This window comes from Dendronephthya gigantea, unplaced genomic scaffold (genome assembly GCF_004324835.1).
Source record: "Dendronephthya gigantea isolate DGI-Jeju-01 unplaced genomic scaffold, DenGig_1.0 000081F, whole genome shotgun sequence".
Taxonomy (NCBI): domain Eukaryota; kingdom Metazoa; phylum Cnidaria; class Anthozoa; order Malacalcyonacea; family Nephtheidae; genus Dendronephthya; species Dendronephthya gigantea.
This window is the reverse complement of record NW_021163091.1, coordinates 266,444-281,067: the sequence shown is the minus strand read 5'-3', so window position 1 is coordinate 281,067 and position 14,624 is coordinate 266,444. Positions and strand designations below refer to the sequence as shown.

General features: G+C 40.0%; 2 protein-coding genes across 2 annotated transcripts; one reads left to right on the top strand and one right to left on the bottom strand.

Annotated features, from left to right (window-relative positions):
• Positions 1–5,661: 5,661 nt before the first annotated feature.
• LOC114532873 (myb/SANT-like DNA-binding domain-containing protein 3) lies at positions 5,662–6,920 on the bottom strand. Its single transcript, XM_028554469.1, has 2 exons — positions 6,394–6,920; positions 5,662–6,308 (listed from the first exon to the last, which is right to left on the bottom strand). Exons 1-2 carry the CDS (start codon positions 6,776–6,778, stop codon positions 5,971–5,973), a joined length of 723 nt encoding a protein of 240 aa, XP_028410270.1. The 5' UTR covers positions 6,779–6,920; the 3' UTR covers positions 5,662–5,970.
• Positions 6,921–9,144: 2,224 nt separating this feature from the next.
• LOC114532813 (uncharacterized protein K02A2.6-like) lies at positions 9,145–11,073 on the top strand. Its single transcript, XM_028554410.1, has one exon. The coding sequence runs from the start codon at positions 9,145–9,147 to the stop codon at positions 11,071–11,073; it is 1,929 nt and encodes a 642-aa protein (XP_028410211.1).
• The last annotated feature ends 3,551 nt before the right edge of the window (positions 11,074–14,624 follow it).

The following is a 14,624-nucleotide window of genomic DNA, read 5'->3' as shown; positions in this document are numbered from 1 at the left end:
GTGGACTAGCGGAGTAAAGATTAACTTATGAAACGTTAGGAAGCTCAACGACAGAACTGACGAAGAAGACAAGAACAGAAAACAACGAGATCCGAAAGGACGAATAATCAGAAGAGAAGAGAAGAACGGAGAAAGAAGAGAACAGTAACGAACTTTAGTTGAATTATTGTAAAGATCTCCTACCTCGCGTATAGAGAAAATAAAGACTTTATAACAATATATATTATATCGAAGAATTATGTTAAAGAATATGTTCTGGTATAGGTGTCTTAAGAAGAATAAAATCTTCCTTCTCATGAGATTCTCTTCTGACACTTTATAAATCTTCAATTCAGCCGTATTTTGATTACTGCTCCTCTTTGTGGGACACTTGTTATAAGGTCTTAAAGGGTAAATTGCAGGTGCTACCTCAGTTAGGCATTGCAAGCGTTCAATCTCAAGCCTAACACTTAATCTGTAATATAGAAAAATTAATTAGTCTTTGATACATTTATCTCTATTCTTGTAAATATTGTACTACTCTCAATTTTCTTTCAATTTCAGGACGCCTCAAACGACATTTGTACTTGCATAGAAGTAGAAAATGTCGTAAGTTAAAAAACTCACCTGCTTTAACGAATGTTCTGCGAGCAAACTCAGGCAAAGCATTAGTTCTCAACTTCTCGTCTTATTACGTATTTTTATCACCATTAATTCCTTGACTGACATCTGTCCATTTCTGACGAACTCGCTCGAAAGAACCAGACATCCATGGACAGAAATGCCTTTACAAATCCGCTGATTCTCTTGCACGAAATCGAAAACACGCGGGACACAACTGCAACCATTGCGGTGATAAACAAATTTGCAAAAAGGCAATAAATTTATATTTTTAAAATTCCAGCTTTTACATATAAAAACCCTCATCCGCATTTTCCCATCCGCATTTTACCCCCTCATCCGCATTTTCTCATCCGCATTTTATCCCCTCATCCGCATTTTCCCATCCGCATTTTCCCATCCACATTTTATCCCCTCATCCGCATTTCCCATCCGCATTTTATCCCCTAATTCATATTTAACTTACGTTGATTAGAAGTATTGGCTAAAAATGACACGTGAACATAATAAATTATTTGATGAAGTACACTGCGTCCAAAAATTATATGCAAAATCGTTTTTCCGCTACATTTCATTTGGTTTTTAAAAGAGGATTATGAAATTTCGTATATATTATGAAAACGCTGTAACATGCCCACAACTGAAGCTTTTGGCTGATCTGAGCAGTGGTAAACGAACAGCGGCCATTCATGCTTTAAAAAGGGATCTTGGGCGTCCATTTTTATATGCAAGATGGGCCGCAGAGGGGAATTGACGCAAGTTGAAAAGACCAAAAATATTCAAGCACTACAGCGGAAGCAACCTTCACCCTTCAAATCGCCAAAATGCCTCAACGCGACCACCAAAAAGTATGCTTCAAATCCACAATCCTGCAATAGAAGAGCAGACATTCGGGAAAAGTCAGGTGTGTCGCGTCGCGTACTCAGTTCACTTAAACGCGAAGTCCACCGTAATCCTTTACAGACCTCCAAGCAGGTTTTCGAAGCAGTTGGTATGCGTAACGTTCCTAAAAGCACACAATGTTCCATTCTAAAGCGTAATGCAAAATGTCCGACCTCCTTTAAAGAAAGTTCATCAAGAAAAGAGACTCGAGTGGGAGAAAAAATAATTATGTGAAACAGAACTTTGAGTTGGTGTTATTTACTGACGAGTGCCGAGCAACCCTTGATGGACCCGATGGCTGGAGAAAAGGTTGGTGTGATATGAAAGGATTACCTCCGCAGTGTTTCAGGCATCAACAAGGCGAAGTTGGAGTTATGTTCTGGGCTGCGATCATCAATGATGAACTTGTCGGCCCATTTAGGGTCGAGGATGGGGTTAAAATGACCAGCCTGAAATACATAGCTTTCCTAAATGAGCATTTTTTGCCATGGTATAAGAAGAAAAATTTGTCATTTCGGAGGAATATGGTTCTTACGCAGGACAATGCTCCTTCCAATTATGCAGGACCATGCTCCTTAAAAAAGGTGAAATTATGCAATGGCCAGCATGCTCTCCGGATCTCAACCCAATTGAGAATTTGTGGAGCATTTTTTAAAAGAGAGGTATATGCGAGAGGTATATGAGAGGTGGAAAACAATACTCGTCAACAGAAGATCTGTGGAATGCAATTAAAACCACTGCTAGAGGTATTTCACCTGATGCAACAGGAAACTCACCGCATTGATGGATCAAAGGCTACTTTTAGTCATCAAATCATGGATGATACATTAAACATTAATGAATAATATTGATCTTCTTTTTTTTGTATATAATTATATAATTTGTTATTTATCAAATGTGTGTGAGAATATATTGATTAAAATTACCTAGAAATACGATATTGTCTCATTTTATAAGTTTTTCCATTGTATCAATTCGCTAAATAGCAGTATAAGTGTAATATGCATATAAAAATGGGTGCCAAATATTTTTACTTTCTGAAAAAATGGCAAATGTTTTTTTCTATTGCACAGATAAACCCAAAATTACAGCTTTGCACATGTAATAATGTTTCCATGATATACACTACACTTCATTAAACTCTTCGAAAAACCAAATGAAATGTAGCGAAAAAACGATTTTGCGTATAATTATTGGACGCAGTGTAAATAAAACCCAAGCGCGGTAAGAAAGCAATATCCTTCTTCTTAATGTGTTGGCTTTCACGCGGAATTTAAATGAAAATAGATTTATTCGCTGTTTTTCACATATCCAGTCTAAGTTGTCATTCCGATGGATTAAGAGTAAAGGCCGATTTCCACTTACAGCGAAATCGTTCACCAGCGAAATATTTGCATGTTTTCTTTTGAATTTTAACAGCATAAATAAATTAGTTCGACTTGACTGTTCTCAATTCAATAGAAAATATGCAAATATTTCGTTAGGGAACGATTTCGCTGTAAGTGAAAATCCGGCTTAAGGGTAAATAAGAGTAAGAGTAAGAGTAAGAGTAAGAGTAAGAGTAAGAGTGTAAAGAGAAGAGTAACGCCTGTATTCAAAAAGCTCACTCACACTCAAACTCATTGAGTGGGAGATCTTAATCTTCTCATGACGTTTCAATGGCGGTATTTTCAGCCGAACAGGGGCTTGATTTTCAGTGATTTACCTTATATCTTTTCATCTATTGAGAGAAAACTTTCTCATTGATCAGCATTAACAAAATTTATATGTCACACTCAATGAGTGTGAGTGTGAGTGAGCTTTTTGAATACGGGCCTAAGAGTAAGAGTAAGAGTAAGAGTAAGAGTAAGAGTAAGAGTAAGAGTAAGAGTAAGAGTAAGAGTAAGAGTAAGAGTAAGAGTAAGAGTAAGAGTAAGAGTAAGAGTAAGAGTAAGAGTAAGAGTAAGAGTAAGAGTAAGAGTAAGAGTAAGAGTAAGGCCCGTATTCAAAAAGCTCACTCACACTCACACTCATTGAGTGTGACATATAAATTTTGTTAATGCTGATCAATGAGAAAGTTTTCTCTCAATAGATGAAAAGATATAAGGTAAATCACTGAAAATCAAGCCCCTGTTCGGCTGAAAATACCGCCATTGAAACGTTATGGGCAGATTAAGATCTCCCACTCAATGAGTTTGAGTGTGAGTGAGCTTTTTGAATACGGGCCTAAGAGTAAGAGTAAGAGTAAGAGTAAGAGTAAGAGTAAGAGTAAGAGTAAGAGTAAGAGTAAGAGTAAGAGTAAGAGTAAGAGTAAGAGTAAGAGTAAGAGTAAGAGTAAGAGTAAGAGTAAGAGTAAGAGTAAGAGTAAGAGTAAGAGTAAGAGTAAGAGTAAGAGTAAGAGTAAGAGTAAGAGTAAGAGTAAGAGTAAGAGTAAGAGTAAGAGTAAGAGTAAGTAAGAGTAAGAGTAAGAGTAAGAGTAAGAGTAAGTAAGAGTAAGAGTAAGAGTAAGAGTAAGAGTAAGAGTAAGAGTAAGAGTAAGAGTAAGAGTAAGAGTAAGAAGTAAGAGTAAGAGTAAGAGTAAGAGTAAGAGTAAGAGTAAGAGTAAGAGTAAGAGTAAGAGTAAGGATAAGAGTAAGAGTAAGAGTAAGAGTAAGAGTAAGAGTAAGAGTAAGAGTAAGAGTAAGAGTAAGAGTAAGAGTAAGAGTAAGAGTAAGAGTAAGAGTAAGAGTAAGAGTAAGAGTAAGAGTAAGAGTAGGGCCTGTATTCAAAAAGCTCACTCACACTCACACTCAATGAGTTGCTACTCAACCTTAGTAAGGACGAGTGAGCACTTATCAGGTGTCAACTCACACTTGTCCGGTAGAAGACTACACTCACACTCCAAGCATTCAAAGACAATGCTCACCCTTAAGGGCAGTACTATTTTTGAGTGGAGTGTTAGTGAAGGGTATACCTCCCTTCAGACACACTCCAGGAACAAACGTATAACAATATGGCGGATCGATGGCTACGAAGGTTAGAATTAGTGAACAATATCCCACGAAACGACTTAAATAGGAGGAAAATATATCATTTTGAGTATGGCAACTATGATAATGATCAATTTCGGTCCCGATTCAGGTTAACAAAGGATGGATTTCGTGCACTCCTTGACCTAATCAGAGACAAGTTATATGCACCTAATGAGAGAGGAAGACCTATTCCAGCCGATATACAACTTTTGTTGACTCTTCGATTTTATGCTACGGGAACGTTCCAAGTAGCTTGCGGCGACCTGTGTGGCATTTCGCAGCCATCAGCAAGTAGAATCATCAAACGTGTATCGGTTGCAATTGCCGGTTTAAAGAATCAATACATTTGTTTTCCTCCTGTCGATATGCTGAATGTTGTCAAATTAGATTTTTGGAGAATTTCTGAATTTCCAGGCGTTGTGGGAGCTATTGATTGTACGCACGTTAAAATACCAAGTCCTGGGGGAGTGAACGCGGAACTTTTTAGGAATCGAAAGGGATACTTTTCGATAAATGTGCAAGCTGTCTGTGGACCTAATTTAGAAATTCAGAACATTGTTGCCCCGATGGCCAGGTAGTGTGCATGATGCAAGAATTTTTGACAACTGTCGTCTTTGTGCTCAGTTTGAACGAGGTGACATAGATGGCATGTTGCTGGGTGACAGCGGTTATCCGTGCCGCCAATATCTCCTGACACCTCTTGCTGACCCGCAAACTCAACCAGAACGCCGATACAATGTTGCACATATACGAACACGAAATACAGTAGAAAGAATGTTCGGCATATGGAAGAGAATGTTCCCATGTTTATCAACGTGCCTAAGAACGAAACTAGAAACGACCTTAACTATTATTGTCGCAACCGCCGTTTTGTACAATTTTGTACGCAGCCGAAATGATCCATTTGATGAAGCGGATGATATGCTGCTTGCGGAAGATGAGTTACCTGATGCGCATGCTGGTGAACGACGTTTGGGACATGCTGTGCGCGAAAATTTAATACGTCAACATTTCACATAGACAATAAAAACCTACAAAAGTGGATAGCGCAAAATTTGCATACAACGTTGTACGTGCGGAACATACAAGACACACACGTCTATTACTTTCATGAGCTACATAGTTCATGTTACACACTACAGATGTAGCAACAAACCATTCCTCTTTTCAAATAGCCACATTAGCCATAAACAATCTATTGTAGTCATTCGTGATTCTCCAATGAACATAACTTTCCAATTACTACAAGAGATTATGGCTAATTTGAATTTGAAAAGGTCTCGTTTGTTATGATTTGCCCTGTGTATTTATTATAAATATAAAATGATGTAAATGGGCAATGGTTAAGGTAGAAAATCGTCTGAAACCGATCTATAGTTCAAAATATCTCCGCACAGTCAGTAAACAAACGTCTGCATTTCAATCTTATCTGCCAAGCGTTTCGTGCATATGCATGCCTATGTCACAACAATCCTTAATCATAAATATCTTTCTTGTTTCATTTTTTTGATCTTGTATTTGGTCTCCGTTGTTGTTCGTCTGTTGTCTTCATTGCCTTTGTCACAGACGTCCAATATTCAAGTTCGGCGTCTAACACCTCCATTTTTCTTTTGTGTTGCATCAACAGATTGGCTTTTTGGAGTTCTAAGAGGTCCATCTCAGCTTCATGCTGTGATGTCTGCATTTTCAAACATTTTTCTTGCGCTGCTGATATTCTTGGCTTTGTTGTGCCTGAGTCCTTCAGAGCCGCCTCAACGACGAGAGATGATTTTTGCTGTTGGTTCTGCGCATTTGTACTCGACGCCTGTGAATTATCACTTTCGTTATCTGTGTTGTCTGTAACGTATAAATACATTTCGACGGCTTATTTTAAAACACCGATCACATATTACAAGCATAATTTATTGTGCACTTCAATTACCTGCGACGTAATTATCGTCGTCAAACGGGTTGCTAAGGCTGTCTATTTGATTGGGAATAATAGCGGCTACGGCCGCATCCTCGTCTTCTTGTTGCACACACGATGGACCACCACCCGTCAATTTTGCACGTCTCTTCTCCTTCGCAAGATTCTTCTTGGCACGGGCCTTCACATTTTCCCAGCATTTCTTTAACTGCTTCGAATCTCTTTTCGTAACACCAGATTGGGAATTAAATTCTTGTGCTAACTCTTCCCACGCGAGGGTTTTTTGTCTAATTGTCTTATAATCGTTCTTCTTATTTTCGATAACATCTTTGTGTTTTCCAACTAGTTCTATTAACAGAGTCTTTTCTAATTCTGAGTAAAACTGCCTAGGTTGCGACATCTTGTACTGCCTGGTTCTCACTAAATTGTGTGTGCCTATACACCAATAGTCAGCTATTTAAATTACGGAGGTCACAGACATTCGTCACATGTACAACACGAGCTATAGTTAGATTGAATGGGTTTAATTAACAAATCAGAGGCCTCGTGGGATTATATAAACATTATATTTTATTTCCTCGTTGCTGTACCGATGTATAAACCTTACTTAGAACTGCGAAATTGATGTTCCGATACGTCCTTTACCCTCAATTGTACAATTGTCAACCTTAATTGAAATAGCTGTATTATCCTAATTGTCATTGTACAGTTCTACTTGGATAAGTCATACTCGAGTGCGCTTTATGAATACAAATCGACACGATTTTCCAATGGATGAGCGCACACTCACGCAGTGTAACGTTGCACTCATACTCCACCCTCACTCACATTTCAACCATACTTGAGTCAACCTCACTACAGTCTGACTCAGGTGTGAGTGTGAGTGAGCTTTTTGAATACAGGCCTAAGAGTAAGAGTAAGAGTAAGAGTAAGAGTAAGAGTAAGAGTAAGAGTAAGAGTAAGAGTAAGAGTAAGAGTAAGGGTAAGAGTAAGAGTAAGAGTAAGAGTAAGAGTAAGAGTAAGAGTAACGCCTGTATTCAAAAAGCTCACTCACACTCACACTCATCGAGTGTGGCATATGAATTTTGTTAATTCTGGCAAATGAGAAAGTTTTCTTTCAATAGATGGAAAGATATAAGGTATATCACTGAAAATTAAGCCCCTTTTCGGCTGGAAATACCGCCATTGAAACGTGATGAGAAGATTAGGATCTCCCACTCAATGAGTTTGAGTGTGAGTGAGTTTTTAGAATACAGGCGTAATTATTCACTGTTTGTAGCGATAGGACACAGGACATAAAATCCAATATTGAGGATTCTATTGACTAATAAAAGTAAGCTATAGCCTGCAAGGTTCGGTTAACTGAAGATACAGAACCTTAAATAAGGCGTTTTTAACGCGAAGTATGCATGTGCTTTCCTCTTCTTATTTTCATAAGAGCAATTTAAAAGCAATCCTAAGACATGATATGATTCTGACTATTAATTCTTTTTCAATAGATGTTCGTTTTCGAAATTTCGTCTAAAACCTATTGTATTCTGCTGCGCTTATAGCTGTCAGCAGATTTAAATAGCTGCTGGTGTTGGTAACGTTTTTGTCACTGCATTAGTGACACATACTCGATCGATTAGCGTTCAGGGCCATTTGTTCAATGCTGCATGCATGGGTTAGCGCCACTGAGCTATATAATAACTCCTGGAGGACCGGCTCGTCATTTTTCGGTAACTTCGCCGCCATCTTTTTGTCCGCAAAAACATGGCGGACTTCGCCCTTCTGCGCAACCGCAGAAGCTCTGCTGACGCCACATGGTTCCTTTTGGCCATGGTAGTTACCACTGACCGGGCTCAATTATGAGCCCGCTACAAGGATGTTCTCTCCCCTGGATTTAGTAAACAACAGGTTCTCCCCCCTGGCCTTTATAAAAAAAATTTCCCGTGAAAACTTGTTTTGTTTTTTTGAAATATAAAGTCATGAAAACATCATTAATTGCATTTTTTTTAAATATAAAGCGTTTTTTTAAGATGAATAAAAGTCGTAGACGCTGTTATTGCCAACGTAAGAACAAATATATATTAAAACGTCAAAAAATTGTGGACAAAATTGAAGATTTTAATTCTGACACGAACTGACAGGTGTTTTTTTTATATTTTCATTATTTCTACATTCCTATAACAAATGCTTGAACTTTTTGGCACTATTGTCGGACATTTTGGGGACAATTGGATTTTTATGGACATCAATTAGACTTTTTTGAACCCTGCATGAACAGCAGAATTACTGAAAGTATGCTATTAATAATGTTTTCTTGAATGGTCTTGAATGTCTTCAGAACAATATATCTACAATGCCCCCTTGGCTGCAAAAGGCGATCTACATTCAATAATTTTTTTCTATAAAGCTATCAATAGCTACCACATATCATTATTCATCGGTAGAGTTTGAGCTAAAAAGATTTAATTAGCGGAAATATAATTTCTAAAGTCTGTTTACATCAAGGTTAATTATTAACTTTCAGCGGGAAATTTGAATTTTTCATATCGCAACTTAACGGTTATGCAAAATGGCGGTACCAATAGACTGTGACGTTATTGCTGTAGCTCAGCCAATCCGGGACAGCCTGGGTCGAGCATGCGGGAGAGGGAGCTTGTTGGGCGAGCATACTAAAATGGTTGCCGAGCTTTTGTTTGTAAAACCTTTTCTTTTGTTTATATACTCAGTTTAAACAATAAAACGTTACATGGTGTCAGGAGTAAACCGAATTTTAGAATGTCGGGTCCGGAGGAGGCCAATCATGATGAGATTGCTGAACAAAACGCTGCAACAACACAGCCACAAGTACAAAGTTGTCAGATGTTTATGTCCAATGTGCCACTTCCGCACAATCTGAGCGTGAAAGGAAACCTTGCAAAGAATTGGAAACAGTGGAAACAGGTATGGAAAGCTTACGAAACTGTCACTGATTTAGCCAAGAGAGACAGTTCTTATAGAGTAGCAACGTTTATAACATGTATTGGATCCGAAGCACTCCAAATACATATGGGATTGCCGTTTGCAAGCGACGAGGAGAAAAATGATATCACTACAGTGATGAAGCTTTGGGACGATTATTGTCTCGGTAAGACCAATGTCATTTATGAGAGATATAAATTCAACAACCGAGCCCAAGAGCAGAATGAAACTATTGATGAATATGTAACAAGTCTACGCTCCTTAGTAGAGACATGCGAATTTCAAAGTTTAAAAGACGATTTAATTCGCGACAGAATTGTCTGCGGAATTCGTGATAATGGCGTGCGGCGGAAGTTGCTGCAAGAATCTAAGCTAACTCTGGAGAGATGCGTTGATGTGTGTCGAGCAGCAGAAGCGACGAAAAATCAACTCAAGGATATAGCTAACGTCCAAGGGGCAGAATCACCAAATGATAGCGTCTACAAAACCGATACTCAAAATCAACATAAAGCAAACAAATGGGATTCCCGGAAAACTAGAGATGGGAAAGGCTGCAAGTATTGTGGTAAACAGCACGAGAATATCAAAGAGAAATGCCCTGCATTCGGTAAAATCTGTGCCAGGTGTGGCAAGCAGAATCATTTTGCTGCCAAATGTAGAAGCAAGCCACTTGTTGACCACAGAAACGTGAATAATCTTAGTGACAGCTCAGAAGAGGAATTGTTTACTGTTTCTGCTGGCGACAACACCAAAAGTGGAAATGCCAACTTTGACAAGAAGATTTATGCAACCATGGAGATCAGCGGGAAGCCAGTTAAAATGCAAGTTGACTCTGGTGCTACTTGCAATATCCTCCCAAAACACCTTTTACCACCAAACACAGAGATCCAAAAGAAAGCTAAAGAGCTCATCATGTACTCCAAGATCAAAATGACAACCTTGGGAACAGCAAAAGTAAGTTTTCGCAATCTTAAGAACAGTAAGAAGTATCGAGCAGAATTTGTGATCATTGAGGGAAATTATACACCAATCATAGGAGCCAAGGCTGCTCAGCAAATGAACTTGATTGTTGTTCAAAAACAGAATATTTTACATGTAAGCACAGAAGATGTTGCCAAATTGCCTACTGAACATAATCTGACTAAGCAAGAAATACTAAGCGAGTATTCTGATGTTTTCAATGGCCTGGGAAAGATGGATGGCAAATTGCATTTTTTAGTTGATGAATCGGCCAAACCTGTTGTCATGGCCCCACGGAGAGTGCCCATTGCAGTAAAAGAAAAGCTGAAAGCAGAGTTGGATCGACTCGAAATGATGGGAGTGCTTACAAAGCAAGAAGCACCAACCAAGTGGGTATCTAGTTTAGTTGTCACTGAGAAGGCTAATGGTCAAGTCAGAGTCTGTATCGACCCCCAGCACCTTAACAAGGTACTGAAACGAGCGCACTACCCCCTGCCGGTAATTGAAGAAGTTCTTCCAGAGTTAGCCAATGCTCGAGTTTTCAGTAAAGTTGACCTGAAGGACGGTTTTCTACAAATTGAACTTGATGATGAGTCAAGTGAGCTGACAACCTTTCAAACACCCTGGGGCCGTTATCGCTGGCTTCGACTGCCCTTCGGAGTTGCCCCAGCCCCTGAAAACTTTCAGCAAAAGCTTGATCAGAACTTAGAGGGACTGAAAGGTGTGTATAAGATCGCAGATGATTCTCATCATTGGCCAGGGACCCAACTCAGAGAAAGATCATGATGCAAATCTGAGAAATCTGTTGGAGAGATGCCGTGAGAGAGAAATCAAGTTAAATCCTGCAAAGTTTGAGTTCAAGTGCACCAGTGTACCCTTCATCGGACATACACTAACCCAAGAGGGATTAAAGCCTGACCCATCTAAGATTGTTGCAATCACTAAAATGGAAAAGCCACAAAATGTCGAAGCAGTGAGGCGACTCATTGGGATGGTGATGTATTTATCGAAGTTCTTGGATGGACTTTCCTCTGTTTGCGAACCACTGCGAAGATTAACACAAAAGCATGCCACTTGGGAATGGAAAGAAGAACAGGATGCTGCATTCGAAAAGATCAAAGAGCTAGTTTCTACTACACCAGTACTGAAATATTTTAACCCAAGTGAGCCAGTCCAAGGCGAGGGAGATGCCTCCTCCACTGGACTGGGTTTCGTCCTTACACAAAGCAGCCAACCAGTAACATTCGCCAGCCGAGCACTCACCCAAGCAGAGACCAGATACTCTCAAATTGAAAAGGAACTTCTGGCTTTAGTCTTTGGTCTCGAGCACAATCATCAGTATGTATATGGAAGAAAAATTACCTTATGGACCGACCACAAACCACTCGTGGCAATATCGAGGAAATCCTTAGCGACAGCCCCCAAACGCCTGCAAAGGCTTCTACTCCGCCTGCAACAATACGACACAGCTATTTACTACAAGCCAGGGAAGGAGATGTATGTGCCAGATACATTGTCCAGAGCCCATCTGAAATCCTGTGAGAGATCTAAGACAGAAGATGAAACCGAGCATGTCCATGTAGCAATTTCTTACCAATGTCAAAATCACAGTTCGAGGAATTACAGAAAGAAGCAGAAATTGATACCTCAATGAAGAAATTAATGGAAACCATCAGGAAGGGTTGGCCAGACCAGAAAAGCCAAGTACCGAGCGACCTTCATCCATATTATAGCATAAGAGATGAATTGTCGGTCCATGAGGGAGTGGTGTTCAAAGGCAAAGAGTCGTCATTCCGCTGCGCTTACGACAAAAGATCAAGGAGAAGATCCATGCGGCGCATATTGGCATCCAGGGCTGTTTAAGGCGAGCCCGAGAGGTGGTCTATTGGCCAGGCATGAACAAGGACGTAACAAGTTTCATATCCCACTGTGATATTTGTGCAACCTCGCAGAGCGCCCAACCCAAAGAACCACTGATGGCCCATCCAGTACCCAGTCGACCGTGGGAAAAGATTGGTACGGACATTTTCACATACAATAACAAAGATTATTTATGTACCGTAGACTACTATTCTGATTATTTCGAAGTAGATCAACTGAGCAGCAAGAATGGAGAAGTAATCATCAAGAAATTAAAGAAACATTTCGCAACTCATGGTATACCTGATGTACTACAGAGTGACAATGGCCCTCCCTTTTCCTCCAACGATTTTTCTTCCTTTACAGCTGAATATGAAATCAAGCACACTACCAGTTCCCCCAAGCATCCACAAAGTAACGGTAAAGTGGAAAACGCAGTTAAAGTCGCAAAGAATTTGCTAAAGAAGACCCAACAATCCGACGGCGACTACCAACTGGCATTACTCATCTGGAGAAACACCCCAACAGAAGGACTGAACAGTTCGCCGGCGCAAAGAATATTTGGCCGTCGCACTAGAACACTTCTGCCTACGGCTAGCAAACTCCTAAAGCCTAAGATTATGTCTACCGTTAAGAGTAAGCGGACAAGACAACAACGCCAAGAGAAGTATTACAATCGGAATGCAACCAAACTACCAGCTCTGAAGCGGGGTGATATTGTGCGAGTATTACTAAACCCCGAAACCAAGCCAATTCGATGGCATAAAGCGAAAGTTCTTGAACAAGTTAGCAAGCGGTCCTACAGAATCATAACTGAAGATGGTAGATTATTTCGGAGAAACAGAGTACACTTGCGCCCAAGCACAGGTAAATTTAATCAGCAAAGGGACCAACGGAGTGATGATGAGTATGAACCAAGTCCTGAGATACAAACACCAATACCACCAGTAGAAAACCCAACCGAGCACTCAACAACACCCCCACCCATCGAACCGGAGCCAGAACCACCGAACTTAAGACGGTCACAGCGAACTGTTAGATTGCCAAGCCAGTATAAAGACTTTATTATGGGTTCTTGAACAAGTTGTCTGGACGGTCTAGCACTTAGGGAAGTTAACGTTAGATCGCTTAAGTAACTAAAGTATATATATATAGATATTTAGTTGACATTAACTTTTATAGAGGAAAGAGGATGTGACGTTATTGCTGTAGCTCAGCCAATCCGGGACAGCCTGGGTCGAGCATGCGGGAGAGGGAGCTTGTTGGGCGAGCATACTAAAATGGTTGCCGAGCTTTTGTTTGTAAAACCTTTTCTTTTGTTTATATACTCAGTTTAAACAATAAAACGTTACATAGACGAAATTCATAGCAGAAAACCACGGCGTTGCTATTTAATAACATATAGCCAAGCCGATCTTCAAAAATTTTCTACTAGAGAATCGTTTGCTGATGCTGTAGTTGAAGCCTTTACATCCCCACGAAGCAAATTATCGCCACAACACTAGGCATGTTGCATTGAGAGGCAACAACAGCACGGCTTTCATTATCACATGGCTTTGAAGCTTTCGGCTCCAAAGAGGTGGTTGGGCTGCAAAAAAGCCCTTGAAACGAATCACGGAATTGTGGTGCATTTCTCAGACCACGAAGGCTACTATTCGGCGTACAAATACATACGGAAATTCGACGAAGATGTCTTTCACAGCAATAACCATCCCAACCTGGATGAAATTGGCTCCCCGATTACAAGCAGTTGTCAGCAAGCTTATCGTCGAAAGCGTTCTCAATTATAAGGCACCAGCTCCACATCTCAAACTGACAAACATTGTGAGAAATATCACAGGGTGGCGAAAATCAAGAAACTAAAAAACATTGATGTCTCCGAATTTATTACGAAGCATAAAATTAAAGATCAAACATCACTCTTGGCTTTTGCAGACGAACAGAACGAGCAAGGAAAAAAAGATCTAGCACAGTTTCTTTTATCTCATTCATCAAGGTCTCTCGATGAGCTGTTGGAGCAGACATGGAAAATGAAAGAGGCGTCCAAAATTATACGCCGCAAAAGCCAGTCACGTATGGACATAATTCGCGAGTTCTCGGAAGCAAACTGTACAGAAGGATGCGAAGGTCACTGGCTAGAATGCGCAAATGAGGTTCTGATCAACAACAAAATTCATCCTGTCGTGTATGCAATGGCAATTAAGCGGTTGTTAGAATATGGAAGAGGAAAATTTAGAAACATATTGCTGGTAGGCCCAACAAACTGTGGAAAATCGTTTTTATTAAGGCCTTTGGAGCTGCTGTTCGATACGTTTACTAACCCAGCATCCGACAAGTATGCATGGGTGGGAGCTGATAACGCTGAAGCTATTTTTCTCAACGATTTCAGATGGTCACGAGAACTGATTGAATGGAAGAGTTTTTTGCTGTTACTTGAAGGAGACCGAGTACATCTTCCGGCTCCGAAGAATCACTTC

Excerpts from the sequence above, each read along its gene's own strand:
- LOC114532813 (XM_028554410.1), top strand. The coding sequence starts at position 9,145 with ATGTCGGGTCCGGAGGAGGCCAATCATGATGAGATTGCTGAACAAAAC.
- LOC114532873 (XM_028554469.1), bottom strand. The coding sequence starts at position 6,778 with ATGTCGCAACCTAGGCAGTTTTACTCAGAATTAGAAAAGACTCTGTTA. Across the intron at positions 6,309-6,393 it reads CGACGATAATTACGTCGCAG|ACAACACAGATAACGAAAGT; the intron begins GTAATTGAAGTG and ends TATACGTTACAG.